Here is a 25,402-nt window from a genome sequence, read left to right as displayed (position 1 = left end):
TGTGCTTAGGGTCTACAAAAATGTTTGAGGCCTTAAAAACTATTGCATCCAAAATAGAAAACCGAGATCATCAGATTGATTAAGTGCCTAAGTAAGTAAAGACAACAAAGCATAGTATGTCAACTAATCTGATGCAACCTAACTTTCATAGTTAGTGAGAATGTACACTATACATCATATGAACCAATCAAGAAATGTATTAAAATCAAAACTATAATAATTTTTACATTTATTTTGATAAGAAAAATTGCTTACTTGATGTAAGATGGGTTGAGTACATTTTAACATTTTTGATACAATGGGGAGTTGGGCTTCCACAAGTAAAACTGCCTACAAATGACTCTGTCCACTGGCTCAGCCTGTAAATTCCAGACACCAGTGTGTGAAATTGGCATGATTCCTTTCCATTCTATAACCCCCATTTTTCCCCCAAGAATGCCTTTAGCTTCATTTATCCCAATCTGACCACTGTAGGGGTGTTCACTGGAAGGAAACGGGTTTACTGCCAGAGATGGTCCTGGGTACTGCACTCTGCAGGGGACAGTCTGGCATGGAAGGGCAGCTGTAATTAGAACTCTTTAATTACATGAACTTGAAATTACCTTGGAATTTATCTGGACAGCCTCTTCATTATAATGTAGGAGAGCTTTCTGACCTGAATGGGTGACGTTCACAAACACCTGAAGACATGGGTACTCGCCCCGGCCTCGGCAGCCTACACCACAGGGGAAAGCGCAGTCCATCCAGTCGTCCGTGATATGAGTGTGGATGGTAGTACAGTTCGACTCTTCTCTCTGAATGCTTCAATTGCAAAAGATAAATGATCTTCACCCTCTAGAAAATTTACTTTTATAGTTGTAATGTGATAACCCAAGACGTGTCTATTTCCAGGGAATGTGGAACCATTACAGAAGGTACATAATGATTAGGGAACATTGAGATAGGAGAGAAACAACAGCATATTGCTAAGTTTCATCTCAGTTATGACCCCCTTGGCATATTTCTTACTACACCAACCCTTAGAGCAATGGTTTTCAAACTTCAGAATCACCTGAGCGAGTTTAAGAGTGAAGTATTTGTGGATTCTAAGGCTTCACACCCAGAGATTTGGATTTAGTTGATCTGAGTTGAAATCCAGGAAATCTGTATATTCAGCAGTATTTAAGATGCAGGTATTTGGCGAACCATGCTTTGACAAATATTACTGTAACCACATACTCAGAAATCTTATCCTCTTCCATTCCTTATCATCTCAAGATGCACCCATTGGCCCGTCCTGATGAAAATGTGCCTTTGGAAGGTTCCAACCACAGTCAATGTGACCCTTAGTCAATATAGAATTCTAGTAACAAGGTACAATTCCATGTACTCATTCTACTTCCAAAGAGGCAAATACAAATCATAGAAGGAATGTCTCAGAAAACTTACTGTGTTTTCACTGTCAGTAGGTTCCTTGAGGTGAGGGGCTATATCCTATTCATCTTCATGTTCCTTAAAGCAAGAAGCACCATGCCTCCCATATAGCAGAGGCTCAATACATGTTGTACTGAATGAAAGTTTGATTTGGAATACATTCCTTGTGTATTTGCACACATACTACATGCACAGAATGTTCTAGGTGCCATGAGAAGTGGTAGACAAAATTCCTGCCCACGAAAATTTTGTGGTGGTGTTGAAAAGACAAATATGTATGAAATTGTTAGAGAACAAGTCCTAGATAAAGTAAAGGAGGGTAAGAAGAAATGCTTGACAATGTACAGGTCCATTCCTCGGGGCCCTCACTCTCACACCCAGGTGGGTCCCTGACCTTATTTCCTGGTGACTTAAACACAAGAAGTCAGATTAGCAAATTCTAAAGTCTAGAATGTTTGAAAAGCCTCATTTAGCTGGATTCATACTGCTCTCCTGTTAAGATCTTTGGCCATAAGTAAACATTTTTCTGTTTTAATATAATAAACTTGAGACACAGTGCAGTTTAAAATAATCTCAAGGCCCAGGGCATTAAAAAATCATTGGATTTTTTAAATAAATTTATATATATTTTATAAATTTTATAAATGTTGGGCAAGTGAAAATACAAATATGAAAAATAAGGTTCTTTCACAGGTTTAACACCAGCTGCTTTTCCACAAAATTAAATTCTGTACTTATTTAGACTAGGCATCTTAAAATAATTCTTTAGAGTTGCCTATTTGTCTGTGTCAGAACTTAGGCTCTCTGAATCCTAATCAAATGCTGAACTGAGTGTGGTTGGAACCTTCCTTGAAGATTTCAGAAAGCTCCATTATGGAGAGCAGTATATTTCTTCCTGTGCACAAGGGTCAGGCCAGTTCTCTCAGTGAGAGCCAGGGACATATTTAAAGTCTACTTATTTATTTTTTGAAAGAGAGAGAAAGGGAAGGGCAGAGAGAGAGGGAGAAAGAGAGACTCCCAAGCAGGCTCTGCACTGTCAGTACACAGCTCAATGTGGGGCTCGATCTCATGAACCGCACCATCATGACCTGAGTTGAAATCAAGAGTCAGATGCTTAACCAACGGAGACACCCAGGCACCTGGAACCAGGCATGTATTTAGAGCTGGAAACATGAGCATGTTCTTTCAACAGCACTGTGTCTATTTGTCTACAAATAGACAAAATCCATCATTTGATTGAGAGATGATGGTCGAAGGGCGTGGGAGCAGGCCATCTTCCATGGAGCAAAACCACACTCTGAGGTGGCACAAAATCACAAGTCAAGAGACAGATGAGAACTCACCACTCTTAAGCGCTCAATTACTTTAAGCAATTTCCAGAAATGCTTAGCAAAGTAAAATTTAAATACAAGCAACAGTTTGGTGTCAGGTTGCAGAAGGTATCCTCAAAACATCTCCCAAATTATCACATTTTAGAAAATAATCTGGACCTGCACACAAGCACTCATGCACATGCACACACATGCGTGCGCACGCACTCACACACACACACTTTATTCAGCTTACGTAGGTATGTGTGATGCAGCTAGATTGATGATTGGATGGGTGGATGGATGGATGGATGGATGGATGGATGGATGGATGGATAGAAGGAAGGATGGATGATCAGGTAGGTAGGAAGGTAGGTAGGTAGGTAAGTAGAGATAGGCGATAGATAGATATCTCTCTACATATAATGGAGTAATAGAAAAAGGAAGGTAGAAAGCTAGAAGTCAAGAGTAAGGTGAAGCATGTAAACTGAAAACCATAAGATCCCCTACAGTTATGAGAACTGGGCCACAAATTTCACTCTGAGCTTCCTAGCAGCCAAAGCAATGAAGGAAGTATAACCACATATAAGTTTCCTGGTGTCTACTAAATAAAAGTAAGCTGGATGATGAGAAGCAGAACATGGTGATAATACCAGAGGGAAAATTCTCCTGAATGCTTCTAATAGTGGCGCTGTGTTCTGTAGTGATGGTGACCTCCACACTATTGCCCTAATAGTAACTTAGGAATGGCAGGAGATGAATCTGATAAATAACAAAAGCAGGACACCTACTTCCTATTCTGTGATCCTTTTTCTTAACTCCTAGGCCTCCCTCTCCCTATTCTCCCTAGGCCTTCTATCACTCTTTGGCTAACAAAAGGGAAGGTGCCCCTTGCTGTCCCCCTACCCAATACTGCCCTCCCTCAAAGTACCCCATGTTGTAAAAGGCATCCTCCAAAATTAAACAGCTCCTCCCCTGCCCTAATGAAACCTCCCATCCCCCACCCCCATTGCTACAAACTTCATTTAAGTATTAGGAGACCAGGAGTCTTATATCAAAATGACAGGCAAGTTCTTTACTGGCTAGGTGACCTTGGGCAAGTTACTTGGACTGAGCCTCAGCTTTCTCATTTATAAAATGAAAATTAAGGGGCGCCTGGGTGGCTCAGTTAGTTAAACATCAGACTCTTGGTCTCAGCTCAGGTCATAATCTCACAGTTCCTGAGATCAAGCCCCACGTCAGGCTCTGTGCTGACAGTATAGAGCCTGCTTGGGGTTCTCTGTCTCCCCACCTCTCTGCCCCTTCCCTGCTGGTGGTGCCCCTTCCCTCTCAAAAATAAACATTAAAAAATAAAAATAAAAAAATAAAATTAAAATGATAAAATAATGCTACCATGATAGGTTTGCTATAGATTTAAATAGGATAAAATATAGAATATTTTGGCATATAGTATATATTTAATAAATGGTAACTGTTATTTGCTGTATTTAATAATGAATAAAACAAAAGGGAAGAAACACTTATTTAGCAACTACTATGTGCTAGGTAGATATTGTCAAACTCAAAAAACTCAGAGTTAAATAACTTTTATTGTGTTCACATAGAAGACTTAAATTAACCCTTCCCTATAATATCTGCTTGTTAAAGGAAGAATTTATTCCTTCCATGCATATCTAATTTATGGATCAGCTGTTGGAAGTACTTTTCAAATTGACAAGGGGGAGTGGTAAAGGAGTATCTTCCACTTTGTTACCACACCTTTCTCTACACCCAACTGCCTCCCAGCACTGATAATGAAACAGGTGATTCTATCATCCCTTAGACAGTGGTCAGGAGGGCTGAAGAGGCCAAAGCCAACTTCCTCTTCTCTACCACTATGCTTGGATCTGATCCGAATTGAAAATTCTGGGTCTCCTATGTTTCTTACCTGAGCATGAAAGGCTTTAGGATGGTAATTCCAAACAAGAAGAACATGAGGACTGAGAAGCCCATCATTGCAAAGCCCAGCAGCAAGGCTCGGTCCTCTCCAGCACTGGATGGCAGCTTCTTGTGCACATCTGGTAAGTCTCCATCATCGTGGTCTATATTTCTATTTCTGCCTGAGGCAGAAAAGGCTGTCCTTTGGAGGAAGTAGGAAGGAGATATTTCAATAAGCCCATAGAGAAATGGAAACATATACCAACCCATGGTGGGTGGAGGGATGATCCCATTTGCTGTCCACCTCAGGTTTGTGAGCAGGTTCAGTGCAACACCATGAAATCCCATGTTCAGAGCTTGGCTAAAAGTCCATCTAAACAAGCTAAAATTATGTGTTATAAAATATAATGTAATATAATATAATATTATTTCTTACATATAACAAACAATCATAAGGAAGTCTTTAGAGATCTGTTTAATCAATGACTAGGAAAGAATTGCCTGTCTGTAGTTTTCATTTGTATTATGTGAATAAGTATTATGAGCTTACTTCTCTGTCAGGTATACTGCACATTACCCATGAAAATGATTTTTACACTATTTTATGAGTTCCATATGTAAAGAATGACTTAAGAGGTTTGGAATTAACAGCATCCAGAAATAGTAGGATTTGACTTGTTCTTTTATATTCGGCTGTTGGAAAAGCAGCATATCTACTATGGGGCTTGGTGACCCATGGTCAGTCCACTCAGAATAATGAAGCCTTCACTGCTGTTTTCTTTCCCCTCACCCCTCATCTCCTCTCTGTTCACTCACAGCTCTGTGTGAATGGTCCTACATTTCTTCTCTCCTTCCCTCTGTTCTGTACCAGCAAAGGATGCGATAAACTATTTCACAGTGGGGGGTCCAGTGAACAGTAAAGTCCAAAACAAAAATTGCTAACTGGTGACCCATGGACAGCATCCAGCCCACAAATGTGTTTTGTTTCGCCTTGTGTGTGTGTGTGTGTGTGTGTGTGTGTGTGTGTTCAATGTGGAATTAGTTGCTAACAATTTAAAAATCATGAAATTTCTCATAAAAATACTGATTACTAGCTTTTGAAAATATCATAAGATCCCATACTTCTGCCTATGAGCAGCTGGCCAAGCCAAACAGAGGCTGTCCCCATGGACAGGCATGTATTCTCCAATTTGCCAGAGTCCCACCACTTCCTATGGTCAATGTCATTGGTTTGCTACTCCTTGCTCATTAGGCATATGAGTCCCAGAGGTATTTCCACTTTAAGAGTCTTATCGAAATCTTAAGCCAAATGAATGCAGCTATAATGGTAGAAATTCAGGCACCATCAAGCTGCTTAAAAAGCTTACTAAAAGTTAAAGCTGAGTAAAAACCCTGTCAAGGGAATTGCTACTTGCTTTCTTCCAAAAGTATATTTTATACTTTATCCCACATCCTTCTCCTTTCTCTCCCTAGCTCCTCTTCTCTCTGGCAACATCTTCAGAATTCAAAGAGAGTGAGGGGAATGTCAGGCTATCCAGGATGTTCCAGGAGCCTACACCAGGAAGCACTGGCTTCAGAGGACAGCAACACTCCCTGGTTAATACTACTCTGAGTTCAAGACCTGGTTTGGAGATTTTTAGTCTCCTCTGATATTTCACTCACTTTCAATCATGCCACCCTCAGAAAATGGGAAGAGGAAAAAACTTTTTTAATGAAATTTGAGCCAGTACATTTTATAATTTGTCAACAAGTATGATAAAGAGTTTCAGCCATAAACTAAGATTTGGATATTTTGTGGGTTTCCAATACCCAATATCCCATCTTTTCCCTCATGTTCTGAAACTAGATTTTAGTTGCTTCATATTAAGGCATCCCAGAGGTTTATTGTAAGATACCCATGGAATCTACACATGAAGAGGCTTATTATAAGGCCTCTCTGCATTTCTCATATATTGATTTAACAGACCCAATTATAATTGTTGATATAGAAAACTGGCATAATTTCAGTGTGCATGGGAAGCATCTACACAGGGGACACCTTTGATCACCTGACCCTGGTGGCCAAGAGGCTGCTGTTCCTGAGTGCCACTGGAATGTAATGATTAAAAAGACAAGTTCTTGGTAGGCCACCATCCCCCAAGGTACTGCACAGATAGCAGACTAAAATACACAATCTTCCTGTGAAAAAGGACTATCTCCTTAGCCTGGAGCTTCAGCCTAAAGTACAAGGCTTCAGGTTCCCTACACATCTAGAGGCTAAGGAGGCACTCCCAGGGAACACAAGCAGGGATACACAATCCCTGCACACCCTCTTGGTCTTGCTATAGCTTGACAAGACCTCCCAGAAAGGAGCTTATACACTTGTCTGGAGCCCCAGTTTTTGCAACTCTCATCTGGGAGACACTTCTAGATCACTTTGTCTGAAGGCCAACTAGGTTTCCAATCGCAGCCCCTCAGGACTGTATATATTTGCATACTTTTACAGCTGCTACCTGAGGGTCTGGCTTCCAATCAGCCTTAAACTAGGTGCTAAATGAAATTCCTTCCCTTGGAACACTGACAGGTTTTTTTTTTAATTTTTTTTTTCAACGTTTATTTATTTTTGGGACAGAGAGAGACAAAGCATGAACGGGGGAGGGGCAGAGAGAGAGGGAGACACAGAATCGGAAACAGGCCCCAGGCTCTGAGCCATCAGCCCAGAGCCCGACGCGGGGCTCGAACTCACAGACCGTGAGATCGTGACCTGGCTGAAGTCGGACGCTTAACCGACTGCGCCACCCAGGCGCCCCAAGAACACTGACAGGTTTTAACACACCCTCAACAGCTGGGATATACAAAGAATAAATCAGGCAGTTTAGACAACCACAAAGTTTTGAGAAACAACCAAGAGCTAGGGAAAGGGTGAACAAGAACATTCATCACTTACACAAGGCCACTCCTTCAAGACTGAGAGAAGTAGCTGTTTTGCCTAAACAAACACAGAGTCAAGCAAAATGAGGAAACAAAGAAATATGTTCCAAATGAAAAAACAACACTAAACCTCATGAAAAGACCTTAATGATACAGAGATAAGTAATCTACCTGATAAAGAATTCAAAGTAATGGTCATAAAGATGCTCACCAAACTCAGAAGAATGAATGAATAAGGTGAGAACTTGAACTAAGAGAGAGAAATTATAAGAAAATACTAAACAGAAGTCACAGAGCTGAAAAACACAATAACTGAACTGAAAAATACACTTAAGGGGTTCAAGAGCAAACTGGATGAAACAGAACACATCAGCAAGCTGGAAGACAAAGCAATAAAACTCATCCCAACAGAGCAACAAAAGAAAAAAAGAATTTTAAAAAATGAAGACCACTTAAGAGACCAACATCAAGTAGAATAACATACACATTATAGGAGGTCCCAAAAGAAGAGAGAGAAAATGGGACAGAAAAATTACTTGAAGAAATAATGTCTGAAAAACTCCCTAGCCTAAGGAAGGAAACAGACATCCAGCTCCAGGAAGCCCAGAGAGCTCCAAATAAGACAAACAGAGATCCACATCACGACACATTATAATTAAAATGACAAACATTCAAATAAAGAACTTAAAGAAGCAAGAGAAAAACAAATTGTTATGTAAAGCTCTCAATAGATTTCTCAGCAGAAACTTTGCAGACCAGAAGGAAGTGGCCTGACATAGTCAAAATGTTGAAAGAAAAAAAAAATTCCAACCAAGCAATACCCGACAATAGTATCATTCAGAATTGAAAGAGAGATTAAAAAGTATGCCACATAAGCAAAAGCTAAGGAAGTACATCTCTCCTAAACTGGCATTACAAGAAATGTTAAAGGGATTTCATTTTGCTGAAAAGAAATGGCACTAACTAATAACAAGAAAACATACCAAAAAAAAAAAAAAAAAAAAAAAAAAAACCCTCACTGGAACAGGTAAATATAAAGCAAAGGTAGTGGATTGATCACTTATAAAGTGGTAAAATGAACTAAAACCATAATAATTAGTTAAGAGATACGTAAAATAAAAACATGTAAAATGTGATATCAAAAATATAAAGTAGGGACGGGGTGCCTGGGTGGCTCAGTCAGTTAAGCATCTGACTTCAGCTCAGGTCATGATCTCGTGGTCCGTGAGTTAGAGCCCCACATTGGGCTCTGTGCTGACAGCTCAGAGCCTGGAGCCTGTTTCAGATTCTGTGTCTCCCTCTTTCTCTCTCCTCCCCCCGCTCATGCTCTCTCTCTTCTCAAAAATAAACGTGAAAAAAAATTTTTTTAATATAATAAAGTAGGGAAAGAGGAGTAAAAATGTAGTTTTAGAATGTGTTCAAATTTAAGTTGCTATCAACTTAAAATAGACTGTTATAGACATAAGATGACATGGGTGCACCTCATGGTAACCACAAAGCAAAACCTGAAAGTAAATACATACATACAAAAATGAGAAAGGAATGTAAACACAACACTAAAGAAAGTCATCAAAATATAAGGAAAGAGAAAAAAAGAAAGAAACAGAGAGGAACTATAAAAACAGCCAGAAACAATTAACAAAATTGCAATAAGTACACACATCAATAATTAATTTAATTGTAAACACTAAATTCTCCAATCAATGTGGAGTGTCTGCATGGATTAAGAAAAAAGAAAAACAAGTCACATCTATATACTGCATACAAGAGACTCACGTCAGAAGACACACACAGACTGAAAGTGAAGGGTGGGAAAAAGACATTTCATGCAAATGGAAATAAAAAGAAAGCTGCTGTATGTATACTCATATCAGACACAATATACTTTAAACAAAGAATGTAATGAAAGACAAAAAGGAGCACTACGTAATGATAAAGGAGTCAATCCAGTCAGAAGATATAACATTTATAAATATATATGCATCCAACATAGCACTAAAATAAAGCCAATATTAACAGACTTAAAAGGAAGAAAGTGGCAGCAATAAAATAATAGAAGACTTTAACACCCCACTCACATCAATGGCTAAATCATCCAGACAGAAAATCAATAGGGAAACATTGGCCTTAACACATTAGACCAGATGGACTTAATAGATATATTTAGGACATTCCATCCAAAAGCAGCAGAATTTATATTCTTCTTAAATGCACATGGAACATCCTCCATGATAAATCCCATGGTAGGCTAAAAACAAGTCTCAATAAATTCAAGAAGACTGAAATAATATTAAGCATCTTTTCTGATCACAGTGGTATGAAACTAGAATTCAATACAAGAAGAAAACTGAAATAACTACAAATAAATGGAGATAAAACAACATGTTGTTGAATAACTATGGGATCATAGAATAAATCGAAGGAAAAAATTTAAAGATACCTAGAAACAAATGAAAACAGAAATATGGCACACTAAAATCAACAGGATACAGCCAAAGCAGTTCTAAGATGGGAGTTCATAGCAGTATAACCTATCTCAAGAAACAAGAAACTATTTAACTTCATACCTAAAGGAATTAGAAAAAGAAAACAAATAAAGCCCAGAGTTGTAGAAAAGAAAAGAAAAATTATAGGCCAATATCCCTGATAAACATAGAAGTAAAAATTCTCAACAAAACATTGGCAAACTGAATTCAACAAAACATTAAATGAATTATACACCATGATCGAGTGGGATTTATTCCAGGGATTTAAGGACAGTTTTACATATACAGATCAATCAATATGATACACCACATTAAAATAATGAAAGATAAGGGGCACGTGGGTGGCTCAGTTGGTTAAGCATCCAACTTCAGCTCAGGTCATGATCTCACAGTTCATAAGTTCAAGCCCCATGGAGCCTGCTTTGGATTCTTTGTCTTCCTCTCTCTCTGCCCCTCCCCCACTCATGCTATGTCTCTCTGTCTCTCAAAAATAAACTTTAAAAAAAAAGTTTTAATAAAGATAAAACCATATGATCATCCCAACAGATGCAGAAAAAGCATTTGACAAAATTCTACATCAATTTATTGATAAAATCTCTTGATGAAATGGGTATGGAGGGAAAGTACCTCAACATAATTAAGGCTATATATGACAAGCCTACAGTTAACATCAGACTCAGTGGTGAAAGCTGAAAGCTTTTTCTCTAAAATCAGGAGCAAGACAAGTATGCCCACTTTTATTCAATATAATATTGGAACTCTTAGCTACAGTTATTAGGCAAGAAAAAGAAATAAGAGGAAAACTGGAGAGGAAGAAGAAAAACCATCACTATTTGCAGATGACATGGTACTATATATAGAAAACCCTAAAGACCACCAAAAAACTATTAGAACTATTAAATGTATTTAAGAAAGTTTCAGTATGTAAAATTAATATACAAAATCTGTAGTGTTTCTATACACTAAAACAATCAGAGAAATCAAGAAAACAATCCCATATGATCACAACAAAAAAGAATAAAACACCTACGAATAAATTTAACCAAGGAGGTAAAAAAATCTGTACACTGAAAACTATAAGACATTGACTAAACAACTTGAAGAAATAATAAATGCAGATATCTTGTGCTCATAGATTAGAAGAATGAATAGTGTTAAAACGCCCATAAAAACCCAAACCAATGAGATTCAGTATAACCCCTATCAAAATTCCAATGGCATATTTCACAGATATAGGACAAATAATTCTCAAATTTATATGGAACCACAAAAGACCCAGAATAAGACAATCTTGAGAAAAAAGAACAAAACTAGAGGTATCACACTGCCTGGTTTCAAATTATATTGCAAACCTAAAGCAATCAAAACAATGTGGTATTGGCATAAAAATAGGATTATATAGTCAATTAATTTACAACAAAGGAGACAAGAATATACAGTGGGAAAGGGCAGTCTCCTCAATCAATGGACAGCTACATGTAAAAGAATGGAACTGGACCACTATCTTACATCATATACAAAAATTAACTCAAAATGGATGAAAACAGGGGTGCTTGGGTGACTCAGTCAGTTAAGCATCCCACTTCGGTTCAGGTCATGAGTTTGAGCCCCACATCGGGCTGTGTTCTGACAGCTAGGAGCCTGGAGCCTGCTTCAGATTCTGTCTCTCTCTTTCAAAAATAAATAAAATTTAAAAAAAAAATTGTTTTAATGGATTAGAAACTTGAATGCAAGACCTGAAACCATAAAACTCATGGAAGACAACATAAGCAGAAAGCTCCTTGACATTGGTCTTAACAATGTTTTTCTGGATCTAACTGCAAAGAAAAGGAAAACAAAAGCAAAACTAACACACAGGACTATATCAAACCAAAAGCCTTCTGCATGACAAGGCAATCTACCAAGAGAGAAAATATTTGCACATCATATGTCCAATAAGGGGTTAATATCCAAAATATATAAAGAACTCCTACAACTTAATAACAACTTTAAAAATCAAATTTAAAAAAATGGGCAGAGGGCACCTGGGTGGCTCAGTCAGTTAAGCATCCAACTCTTGATTTCAGCTCAAGGCATGATCTTGTAATCATGAGATGGAGCCCCATGTCAGGCACAGTGTAGAGCATGGAGCCTGCTTGGGATTCTCTCTCTCCTTCCCCCTCCCTCACTTGTTATCTCTCTCTCTCTCTCTCTCTCTCTCTCTCTCTCTCTCTCTTACAAAATAAATAAATAAACTTAAAAAAAAAACATAATTAAAAAAAAGTTTTTTAATGGGCAGAATATCTGAATATTTTCCAAAGAATATTTTCCAAAGAAGACATACAGATGTCCAACAGATACATGAAAATATGTTCAAAATCACGAATCATCAGAGAAATGCAAATCAAAACCACAAGGAGATATCACCTTCAACTGTCAGAATGGCTAGAATCAGAAAGATAGAAGTAATCAAGTATCGGTGAGGATGTGAACTGTTGGTAGGAATGTAAATTGGTGCAGCTACTAGGGAAAACAGTGTGGAAGTTTCTCAAAAAACTAAAAAGAGAACTACCACATGATCCAGCAATTCTACTACTGGATATCTATCTGAAGAATATGAAACACTAATATGAAAAGATAGGTGTACCCCTGTGTTCATAACAGCGTTATTTATAATACTAAGATATGGAAACAACCTAAGTGTCCATCATTGGATGCATGCATAAAGAAGATATAGAAGATATATATTGGAATTCTACTCAGCCATAAAAAAAGAATGAAATCTGGCCATTTGTGACAACCTGGATCAATCTCAAGGATATTGATGCTAATTGAAATAAGACAGAGAAAGACAAATACTGTATGATTTCAGTTTTATGTGAAATCTAAAATACAAAACAAATAAAGCAAAACCCAGACTCAAAGACACAGAGAACAAGTTGATGGTTGCCAGAGGGAAGTTTGGTGTGGTGGAGAAATAGGGGAAGATAATCAAGAAGTACAGACTTCCACGGGCACCTGGATGGCTCAGTCATTTGAGCGTCCAACTCTTAATTTCAGCTCAGGTCATGATCCCAGGGTCATGTCAGTCTCCATGCTGAGCGTGGAGCCTACTTGGGATTCTCTCTCCCCGCACCCCCCTCTCTTAATTAATTACTTAATAAATTAGTACAAGAAGTATAGACGTCCAGTTATAAAATGAAAAAGTCATGGGAAGGAGCCAAGATGGCAGAACACCATGGAAGTTTTTTGTGTGTCTCGCGTCCATGAAATATAGACAGACCAACACTAAACCGTCCAACACGCCTAGAAAACTGATTGGAGGATTAACACAACAATCTGCACAACCTGAACCACAGAACTCAGCAGGTATGTGGCACAGAGAGGTAAACTTGGGGAGAGAGAAGCCGGTGGCAGGCAGGGAGTCGCCTTTGCAGGCAGAGAGAGGACGGAGACTGGGTCAGGGGAGAATATGGGAAAAGCACCCCTCCCCAAAAGCAGCTGGAGAGAAAGTGGAAAATCAGAAATAGCCGCAGGGACTAAACTAAAAAGGGAGAAAGGAGAAAGGAGAGGGTTTAAATTCCATTAGGACTGTAAACAAGGGGAGCGCAAAGGCTGCAACTCCGCAGCTCAATACCTGGAAGTGCTCTGGTGGGAAGGGCGAATCCCCAGGAAGAGAGTGGGGTCTGGGAGGTTCTCGGGCCACACGGGGAAAAGCGGTTCCACTGCTGGAAGGACATTTGGTAGAGACTGTTGAAGCCACCTGGTCCCAGCAGACCCCAGAAGGCGGCCACATTCGCTGGTGCTGGAACAAGGTCATTAAGGGTGAAGCCTGGTGCCAGATGTGTGTTGTGATTTTCCACAGTCCCTGAAAAGCTGCTGCTACACTATCTTGCGAACTTTTTCTGGGGCGGGCTGGCACCTGGCTGCAGTCTCGGGGCACCAGCAGCAGCAGGGTCCAGCAGGCGTTCCTGGGTGCAGCCGGCATTCGGCCATTGCTCGGTGAGACCCTCCCGCAGAGGGGCGGAACGGGTCAAAGCCGCAGTCCTTCAGAAGTATGGGGCCGGGGAAAACAGCCGCATCTGAGACAAAACTCTGGAGAGAGGTACTGCCTGGGGCTTGGTCACGGACAGTGAAGAAGCGAGGAGCGGACGAAAGCTGAAGACAGAGGATGGGTGTGCGATTGCTGATCCGAGAGAAAAATTCCCATACTAGAGACTGGGTATCTGGATGTCGCCATGTCACCGCTCCCGCGCATGCTCATACATATCTACGAGCCCTGCAACAATCCACCCCACTAGGCTAGCAGCGCCATCTAGTGGAGAACGGAGCTGTTTCACTGAGCCCCGCCCAACTGGGCCAACCTCGCTCTTCAAGAACACAAGTCTCACCACCGGCTTAGTTTATGGACTATAAAGCGCTACATAGACTGACTTCTAGGGGAAAACAAAGTATTTTCAGTCCTATTTCAATCTGTTAGCAGGTCCATCTATTCAATTTTCTTTCTTTTTTTTTCTTTTTTCTTCTTTTCTCTTTTACACTATTCTTTTTTTGAATACAGAAAGAGAAAAAATTCATTTTTAGTTTCAATTTTAATTAAAAATATTTTTGTTTAATTTTTTTACTATATTTTTTACTTCTGTAAAAATTTTTTTCAAATTTTTTCAAATTCTATCTTACTTCCATCATTTTATTTTAGTCTACTTCAGTGTATTCACCTTTTCAAATTTTCAAACGATTTCCGTTTTTTCTTTTTCTTTTTTCTTTTTTCTCTCTTTTACACTATTCTTTTTCTTGAATACAGAAAGAAAAAATTCATTTTATTTTCAATTTTTATTAAAAATATTTTTCTTTAATTTTTTACTATATTTTTTACTTCTGTGTAAATTTTTTCCAATTCAATCTTAGTTCCATCATTCTATTTTTTTTTAATTTTTTTAACGTTTATTTATTTTTGAGACAGAGACAGAGCACGAACGGGGGAGGGTCAGAGAGAGTGAGACACAGAATCTAAAACAGGCTCCAGGCTCTGAGCTGTCAGCACAGAGCCCGACGCGGGGCTCAAACTCGCAGACTGCGAAATCATGACCCGAGCCAAAGTCGGCCGCTTAACCGACTGAGCCACCCAGGTGCCCCTCCATCATTCTATTTTAATCTACTTCAGTGTATTCACCTTTTCAAATTTTCAAACAATTTCCTTGTTTTCTTTTTTCTTTTTCATTTCTTTTCTTTTTTTTTTTTTGAATGCAGAAAGTGAAAAACTTCATTTTTACTTTCAATTTCTATTAAAAATATTTTTCCTTAAATTTTTTACTGTTTTTTGCGCTTATGTAAATTTTTTCAAACTCCATTTTACTTCCTTCATTTTATTTTAGTCTACTACAGTGTATTCACTTTTTCAAATTTTCAAATGATTTCTTTTTTCTCTTTTTTCTCTTTTTTGTTTCTTTTCTTTTTGAATATAAAAAGGGAAAAATTCATTTTTATTTTTAATTTTTATTAAAAATATTTTTATTTAATTTTTTCTACTATATTTTTTACTTTTGTGTAAATTTTTTCAAATTCTATTTTACTTCCATCATTTCATTTTAGTCTACTTCAGTGTATTCATTTTTTCAAATTCTCAAATGATTTCCTTCCCCTCCCCCCTTTTTTTCTCTAATCTGTCAAACCACTTTCAACACCCAGACCAAAATACACCAAGGATCTAGCATCATTCATTCAATTTTTTTTCTGAATGTGTGTGTTTTTAATTTTTTACTTTTAATATTTTTTTAATTTTAATTTTTTTAATTTTAATTTTTCTACCTCATTAATTCCTTTTCTCCCTTCAAAATGACAAAACGAAGGAATTCACCCCAAAACAAAGAGCATGAAGAAATAACAGCCAGGGATTTAACCAACACAGATACAAGCAAGATGTCTGAACCAGAATTTAGAATCACGATAATAAGAATACTAGCTGGTGTCAAAAATAGATTTGAATCCCTTTCTGCAGAGATAAAAGAAGTAAAAAATAGTCAAAATGAAATTAAAAATGCTATAACTGAGCTGCAATCACAGATGGATGCAGCAGCGACAAGGATGGATGAGGCAGAACAGAGAATCAGTGATATACAGGACAAACTTATAGAGAATAATGAAGCAGAAAAAAAGAGGGAGATTAAGGCAAAAGAGCACGATTTAAGAATTAGAGAAATCAGTGACTCATTAAAAAGGAACATCAGAATCATAGGGGTCCCAGAAAAAGAAGAGAGAGAAATAGGGGTAGAAGGGTTATGTGAGCAAATCATAGCAGAAAACATTCCTAACCTGGTGAAAGACACAGACATCAAAATCTAGGAAGCACAGAGGACCCCCATTAGATTCAACAGAAAGTGACCATCAACAAGGCATATCATAGTCAAATTCACAAAATACACAGGCAAGGAGAGAATCATGAAAGCAGCAAGGGAAAAAAAAAGTCCCTAATCTACAAGGGAAGACAGATCAGGTTTGCAGCAGACCTCTCCACAGAAACTTGGCAGGCCAGAAAGGAGTGGCGGGATATATTCAATGTGCTGAATCAGAAAAATATGCAGCCAAGAATTCTTTATCCAGCAAGGCTGTCATTCAAAATAGAAGGAGAGATAAAAAGTTTCCCATACAAAAATTAAAGGAGTTTGTGACCACTAAACCAGCCCTGCAAGAAATTTTAAGGGGGACTCTCTGTGGGGAGAAAAGATGGAAAAGAAAAAAAATATATATATATATAGACAGAGAGAGAGAGAGAGAGAGAGAGAGAGAGAGAGAGAAATAAATAAATAAATACCAAAAACAACAAAGATTAGAAAGGACCAGAGAACACCACCAGAAACTCCAACTCTACAAGCATCATAATGGTAATAAATTCATATCTTTCAGTACTCACTCTAAACGTCAATGACTCAATGCTCCAATCAAAAGACATAGGGTAACAGAATGGATAAGAAAACAAGATCCATCTATATGCTGTTTACAAGAGACCCACTTTAGACCTAAAGACACCTTCACATTGAAAATAAGGGGAAGGAGAACCATCTACCATATTAATGGTCAACAAAAGAAAGCTGGAATAGCCTTACTTATATCAGAAAATCTACACTTTAAACACTGTATCAAGAGGGGCACCTGGGTGGCTCAGTCGGTTGAGCGCCAACTTCGGCTCAGGTCACGATCTCGCAGTCAGTGAGTTCAAGCCCCGCATCAGGCTCTGGGCTGATGGCTCAGAGCCTGGAGCCTGCTTCTGATTCTGTGTCTCCCTCTCTCTGACCCTCCCCCGTTCATGCTCTGTCTCTCTCTGTCTCAAAAATAAATAAATAAACGTTAAAAAAAAATAAAAAAAAAAAGACTGTATCAAGAGATGCAGAAGGGCATTATATCATAATCAAGGGGTCTATCCACCAAAAAGACCTAAAAATTGTAAACATTTATGTGCCAAATGTGGCAGCACCCAAATATATAAATCAAACACAAACATAAAGAAACTCATCGATAGTAATACCGTAATGGTAGGAGACTTCAACACCCCACTCACAGGAATGGACAGATCATCTAATCAAAAAATTAACAAGGAAACAATGGCTTTGAATGACACACTGGACCAGATGGACTTAACAGATATATTCAGAACATTTCATCCTAAAGCAGCAGAATATACATTCTTCTCCAGTGCACATGGAATGTTCTCCAGAATAGACCATATACTGGGACACAAATCAGCCCTCAGCAAGTACAAAAAGATCGAGATCATACCGTGCATATTTTCAGACCACAACACTATGAAACTAAAAATCAACCACAAGAAAAAATTTGGAAAGGTAACAAAAACTTAGAGACTGAAGAACATCCTACTAAAGAATGAATGGGCTAACCAAACAGTCAAAGAGGAAATTAAGAGGTATATGGAAGTCAATGAAAATGATACACAACCCAAAACCTCTGGGACACAGCAAAGGCGGTCATAAGAGGAAAGTATATAGCAATCCAGGCCTTCCTAAAGAAGGAAGAAAGATCTCAGATACACAAGCTCACCTTATGCCTTAAGGAGCTGGAAAAAGAACAGCAAATAAAACCCAAAACCAGCAGAAGACAGGAAATAATAAAGATTAGAGCAGAAATTAATGCTATCGAAACCAAAAAAACAGTAGAACAGATCAATGAAACTAGAAGTTGGTTCTTTGAAAGAATTAACAAAAGTGATAAACCACTAGCCAGTTTGATCCAAAAGAAAAAGGAAAGGACCCAAATAAAACCAAGAATGAAAGAGGAGAGATCACAACCAACACAGCAGAAATAAGAACAATAATGAGAGAATATTATGAGCAATTATATGCCAATAAAATGGGCAATCTGGAAGAAATGGACAAATTCCTAGAAACATATACACTACCAAAACTGAAACAGGAAGAAATAGAAATTTTGAACAGGCCCATAACCAGTAAGGGAATCGAATTAGTAATAAAAAAATCTGCCAAAAAACAAGAGTCCAGGGCCAGATGGCTTTACAGGGGAATTCTACCAAACATTTAAGGAAGAGTTCACACCTATTCTCTTGAATGTGTTCCAAAAAATAGAAATGGAAGGAAAACTTCCAAACTCTTTCTAAGAAGCCAGCATTACCTTGATTCCAAAACCAGACAGAGACCCCACTAAAAAGGATAACTACAGACCAATTTCCCTGATGAACATGGATGCAGAAATCCTCAACAAGATATTAGCCAACTGGCTCCAACAATACATTAAAAAAAGTATTCACCATGACCAAGTGGGATTTATACCTGGGTTGCAGGGCTGGTTCAATATCCGCAAAACAATTAATGTGATTCATCACATCAACAAAAGAAAGGACAAGAACCATATGATCCTCTCAATAGATTCAGAGAAAGCATTTGACAAAATACAGCATCTTTCTTGATAAAAACCCTCAAGAAAGTAGGGATAGAAGGAGTGTACCTCAAGATCAAAAAGCCATATATGAACGACCCAACGCTAATATCATCCTCAATGGGAAAAATCTGAGAGCTTTCCTCCTAAGGTCAGGAACAAGACAGGGATGTCCACTCTCACCACTGTTAGTGAAAATAGTATTGGAAATCTTAGCCTCTGCAATCAGACAACACAAAGAGATAAAAGGTATTCAAATCGGCCAGGAGGAGGTCAAACTTTCACTCTTCACAGATGACATGATACTCTATATGGAAAACCCAAAAGATTCCACCAAAAAACTGCTAGAATTGATTTATGAGTTCAGCAAAGTTGCAGGATATAAAATCAATGCACAGAAATCGGTTGCATTCCTATACACCAACAATGAAGCAACAGAAAGAGAAATCAAGAAATCCATCCCATTTACAGTTGCACCAAAAACCATAAAATACCTAGGAATAAATCTAACCAAAGAGGTGAAAAATCTATACACTGAAAACTATAGAAAGCTTATGAAAGAAATTGAAGAAGACACAAAAAAATGGGAAAAGATTCCATGCTCCTGGATAGAAAGAAAAAATGTTGTTAAAATGTTGATACTACCCAAAGCAATCTACAAATTCCATGCAATCCCTATCAAAGTAACACCAGCATTCTTCACAGAGCTAGAACAAATCATCCTAAAATTTGTATGGAACCAGAAAAGACCCCGAATAGCCAAAGCGATCTTGAAAAAGAAAACCAAACCAGGAGGCATCACAATCCCAGACTTCAAGCTGTATTACAAAGCTGTAATCATCAAGACAGTATGGTACTAGCACAAGAACAGACACTCAGATCAATGGAACAGAATAGAGAATCCAGAAATGGACCCACAAGTGTATGGCCAACTAATCTTTGACAAAGCAGGAAAGAATATCCAATGGAATAAAGACAGCAAGTGGTGCTGGGACAACTTGACAGCGACATGCAGAAAAATGAACCTGGACCACTTTCTTACACCACATACAAAAATAAACTCAAAATGGATGAACGACCTAAATGTAAGACAGGAAGCCATCAAAATCCTCAAGGAGAAAGCAGGAAAAAACCTCTTTCTGATATTTCTAATGTTTGCTTGCTTGCTTTCTTTCTTTCTTTCTTTCTTTCTTTCTTTCTTTCTTCCAAGTGTTTATATTTGAGAGAGAGAGACAGAGAGACAGAATGTGAGCAGGGGAGGGGCAGAGAGAGATGAAGACAGAATCTAAAGCAGGCTCTAGGCTCCAAGTTGTCAGCATAGAACTGGACATAGGGCTTGAATACATGAGCCGTGAGATTACGACCTGGGCTGAAATCAGATGCTCAACCCACTGAACCACCCAAGTGCCCTCCTTTCTTTGTTTCTTTAAACATATTATAGATACATTAAAAAAAAATATATTTTTAGCTTATTTATTTTTTGAGAGAGAGAAAGAGAGAGCAGGGAAGGGACAGAGAGAGAGGGAGAGAGAGAATCCGAAGCAGGCTCTGCACTGTCAGCACAAAACCCCATGCAGGGCTTGAACCATATGGTTCTAATAAGTCAGAACCGTGAGATCATGACCTGAGCCGAATCAAGAGTTGAATGCTTAACCAAGTGAGCCACGCAGGAGCCCCCAGATACACTTTTTAGAAGTTTATTTTCACTTATTTTGAGAAACAGAAAGCAAGTGGGTGAGGGGCAGAGAGCAAGAGGGAGAGAGAATCCTAAGCAGCCTCTCTGCTGGCATGGGGCTCAAACTCACAACCTGTGAGATCATGACCTGAGCCATAATCAACAGCTGGATGCTTAACCCACTGAGCCACCAGGTGCCCCGAGATACATTTTAATTTATTTATTAATTTTTTATTTTTTTTAACGTTTTAATGTTTATTTATTTTTGACAGAGAAAGAGAGAGAGACAGAGAGCAAGTGGTGGGGGGGAGGGCAGAGAGACAGACACACACAGAATCTGAAGCAGGCTCCAGGCTCTGAGCTGTCAGCACAGAACACAATGTGCATCTTGAACCCATGAGCTGTGAGACCATGACCTGAGCTGAAGTCAGACACTCAACCGGCTGAGTCACCCAGGAGCCCCAAAATACATTTTTATATACTGCCCAAATACCTGAAGTTTTTTGTGGATGCGATTCTGTTTCTCACTCAAAGGCCTTACTGTGTTTTATGACTTTTGAATGAGAACACGTACTCCTTGAAACTTCATAGGACTCCCCTGAGGCCTAGATTAGAGGTTAGCTCTTACAGAAAAGTTACGTATTTGCTTCTGCCAGTTGCCAAAGAGTACGACCTACTTGAGATAACATTAAACACAATTCTTAGGTTAAGTGTTTTGGATTGTTTAGGTAGTGTGAATTCAGGCAGAAACTGTCTTGAAGATTATGTTGAGATTAGAAAATCTTAGGGAAGATTGTAATTTTCCTGCTCTGCTCAGTGTCAAGGTTTGAGAAAGGCATTTTCCTTGCAATGTCCTGTGGAGCTGTGAGAGTGATTATTTCTAGTTCATTTTTATACTGAGTATGAGGTCCTTGGTGGTCTCAGTTCTAGTTGAGTGGTATATTAACTCCCATGCCTTGGATAGGCCCTGGGCAGTGTTTCTCATCCCTGTGTCCTTCCCCCATACTGTGAGACTGAAGCTCAAGGCCATCAGTTTCTGCAGTGCAAATGTCTTCAAGGTGAAAATTTACTTCAGTACATTTTCCCCCCCTCTAGGTTCCTACTTTCGCATAGTTTTTGTCCTTTGAGTATTTCCAACTTTTGGTAAGCTTTGACCAAAACTTTTTAGTTGTCTGCAGTTAGAGTGAGTATCTCGTTCACAGTGCTGGTGAAACCAAAGCCTATCAATTCATAATAATAAAAATATATCTGAATATTCATTTTTAGTGGCTATATTATCCTTCCTCCCAAACATGAAAAAGCTGCTTCATAACACATCTATGAGGTTGTCACCTTTCCATAAAGCATTGGAATGAAATCGACAGAAATATTACAAAGAGAAAGTATAGTCTCGTATACTATCAGGTCTGTTTTATTTCTAAATTAGATCAGAATCAGGTTATGCAGTTTTTTTAATTGAAGTATAATTGACATACAATATTTTATTAGTTTTGACTCAGGTCATGATCTCATGTTTCATCAGTTTGAGCCCTGTGTCAGGCTCTGTGCTGATAGCATGGGCCTGCTTGGGATTTTCTCTCTCCCTCTCTCTCTGCCCCTCCCCCACTCATGTGCACGTGCACTCCCTCTCTCTCCCTCTGTCTCTCTCAAAATAAATAAATAAACATTCTTTTTTTAATCATGAGGATACACAAATGAACTACTGGGACCTCATCAAAATAAAACACTTCTGCACAGCGAAGGAAACAATCAGCAAAACTAAAAGGCAACCAATGGAATGGGAGAAGATATTTGCAAACCACATATCAGACAAAGGGTTAGTATCCAAAATCTATAAAGAACTGATCAAATTCAACACCCAAAAAACAAATAATCCAGTGAAGAAACGGGCAAAAGACATCAATAGACACTTCTCCAAAGAAGACATCCAGATGGCCAACCGACACATGAAAAAATGCTCCACATCACTCATCATCAGGGAAATACAAACCAAAACCACAATGAGATACCACCTTACACCTGTCAGAATGGCTAACATCAACAACTCAGGCAACAACAGATGTTGGCGAGGATGCAGAGAAAGAGGATCTCTTTTGCATTGCTGGTGGGAATGCAGATTGGTGCAGCCACTCTGGAAAACAGTGTGGAGCTTCCTCAAAAAACTAAATATAGAACTACCCTATGACCCAGCAATTGCACTACTAGGCATTTATCCACGGGATATAGGTATGCTGTTTCGAAGGGACACATGCACCCCCATGTTTATACCAGCATTATCAACAATAGTCAAAGTATGGAAAGAGCCCAAATGTCCATCGATGGATGAATGGCTAAACAAGATGTGGTATATATATACAATGGAATATTACTCAGCAATCAAAAAGAATGAAATCTTACCATTTGCAACTACCTGGATGGAACTGGAGGGTATTATGCTAAGTGAAATTAGTCAGTCAGAGAAAGACAAAAGTCATATGACTTCACTCATATGAGGACTTTAAGAGACAAAACAGATGAACAGAAGGGAAGGGAAACAAAAATAATATAAAAACAGGGAGGGGGACAAAACAGAAGAGACTCATAAATATGGAGAACAAACTGAGGGTTACAGGAGGGGTTGTGGGAGGGGGGATGGGCTAAATGGGTGAGGGTCACTAAGGAATCTACTCCTGAAATCATTGTTGCACTATATGCTAATTTAGATGTAAATTTTTAAAAATAAAATTTAAATTTAAAAAAAGACCAAAAAAAAAAAATCAGAAAGAGCAAGACTCTACAATATGACCAGGCTAATATTTAAAAGAATCAAATATAATTCCTAGAAATGAAAAATAAAATAATTTAAATAAAAACTCAATGGACAAATTTAACAGTAGATTAAATACATCTAAAAATATAATTAGTAAACATCGAAATAGATCTGCAAAATAGCCAGAGTATAATACGGAATAATTTTTTGTAATGGAAAATACTGAAGAGAGATGAAGAAACATGGAAAATAAAAAGGGAATGTTTAACATGTGATCTATTCAGAATTTCAGAAATAAGGGAAATAAGTCACAAGCAATATTTTAAAAAGATAATAAACTTCAGAATTGATGAAAACCCAGTCTGTAGATTACAGAAACCCAGTGGGATAAAATAAAAAGAAACCCACATTAGGCACATCACAGAGATATTGCACAGACACTACAACAGAAAATCTTAAAAACAGCCAGAGAAAAAGACAGATTAACCCCAAAGGAATGACAGGCTGAGATCTTACTTCTCCATAACAGGAATGGCAACAAGAAGGCACGAATATTTGCCGATAGGCTGAGAGAGACCATGGGAAATGCGCAGATGTAGAAAGGTTGAAATTTGTCAGGCAAAGTCTAATGACAAGCAAGCTGATATGAACCTTAAGGTTAAAGAGCTTTTTAGAAATAAAGAAGGTAATAATGTTGATTAAAGATTCACCTAGAAGAGCTAACAATACTAATTTATATGTACCTAATAGCCTTCCCTCACTGACAGAACTATAGGAAGAAACAGACAAAACTCAGGAACAAATGATGAGATATTTTTGCATCCTCCCTCAGTAATTGATAACCAGACATATCAGTAAGGAAATAGATTTCAGCAAAGTAATTAACATTGTAACATTACTTTGTAACATTACTTTGTAATGTTTGGGATGTCCTTTGTAAGTAATTATATTATCTAAGCAATTATGTTTTCTAAATGGTAATATAGAATGCTAACTCCTACAAAATATATATTCTTCTCAAAGATATAAGGACATTTATGAGACCTAACCATAAATGGAGCCATAAAGAAAGCCCCAACCAATGTCAAAGGACTCGTGCAAGTAATGTACTTTTCATATGCTCATGTTATGAAGCTCAGAAAGTGTGGAAAAGTCTAGAGAAGAGAATAAAACTCACCCACAGTTCTACCAGTTAGAGATCACTTCTGTTCATTTACTAGGTTATTTCCCTCCTCTATATTGTTTTAAATAGAATGAGATCATTCTGGATATAGGTTATATTTTTTTAATCTCTTTTCACTTACCATAATAAACACTTTCTTATGTCATGAACATTTCTTTGTAACCCTTCTATTGGCTACATAATATTCCATCAATTGGATATGCCATAAATTCCTTACCTATTTCCTTATTGTTAATTATTGAGGGTTTTTTTTCCAGGTTTCTGAGACCATAAATATCCCTGTAATTAACTTTGTGGTATTTACAAGCACCTTTCATCCAAGGACTTCAAAGCATTTCAGAATGATCTCATTTTGCTCTCTAGCCAGTGAGATGACTAGCATTTTTATTCCTTTTTGCCAGCAAAGTATTTCCACTTCTAGCCAATGTGTTACCTGGAGATGTTGTATTCATAGTCTAGGCAGCCCCCACCCCCTTCTGTTGCTTCCCTGCAGACAGAACTGACTTTCCCACCAGCTCTTTCCCACACATTGCTACAGGCACCTTCTGGCTTAGCCTCAGGCAAACTCAGTTTCAAAGAGCTTGAACATACTTCTCTGGCTGTGATCCCTGCAGAAGCCAGCAGCCTCTTCCTCCAACACTGTAACTGGTGTGAGAAGCGTCCTTGGGAAGATGCTGCTGTTCATCAAAGCTTGATAATCCATCTGACACCCGTTTCACATGTGTGTGCAACTTCTAAGCATTGGGATGTGAAATTAACATTTCCCTGTAATTTGTTGGTGTTACAGAGACGATTTGGGTGATTATTCTTATCCTCATATTTTTTAAATTACAAAATTATTTAACAACTTCTTTTGAAACAGCAAATGAGGTTGAG

General features: G+C 38.2%; 1 protein-coding gene across 2 annotated transcripts in view; it reads right to left on the bottom strand.

Annotated features, from left to right (window-relative positions):
- The window catches only part of KCNMB3 (potassium calcium-activated channel subfamily M regulatory beta subunit 3), a 98,966-nt gene that overhangs the window by 9,394 nt on the left and 64,170 nt on the right, over nt 1–25,402 (bottom strand). For both annotated transcript variants that reach the window (XM_045037244.1, XM_011286052.4), the window contains exons 2-3: nt 4,651–4,842; nt 603–801 (exon numbers count right to left, since the gene is read on the bottom strand). In XM_045037244.1, coding sequence (XP_044893179.1) covers nt 603–801; nt 4,651–4,842 — 391 coding nt within the window. The remainder of the gene's footprint in view (nt 1–602; nt 802–4,650; nt 4,843–25,402) is intronic.

The sequence above is a fragment of the Felis catus genome, chromosome C2, assembly GCF_018350175.1.
Source record: "Felis catus isolate Fca126 chromosome C2, F.catus_Fca126_mat1.0, whole genome shotgun sequence".
In the NCBI taxonomy this organism is placed as follows: Eukaryota; Metazoa; Chordata; class Mammalia; order Carnivora; family Felidae; genus Felis; species Felis catus.
Note: the sequence above shows the minus strand (reverse complement) of the source record. Positions and strands in the feature narration are given on the sequence as shown.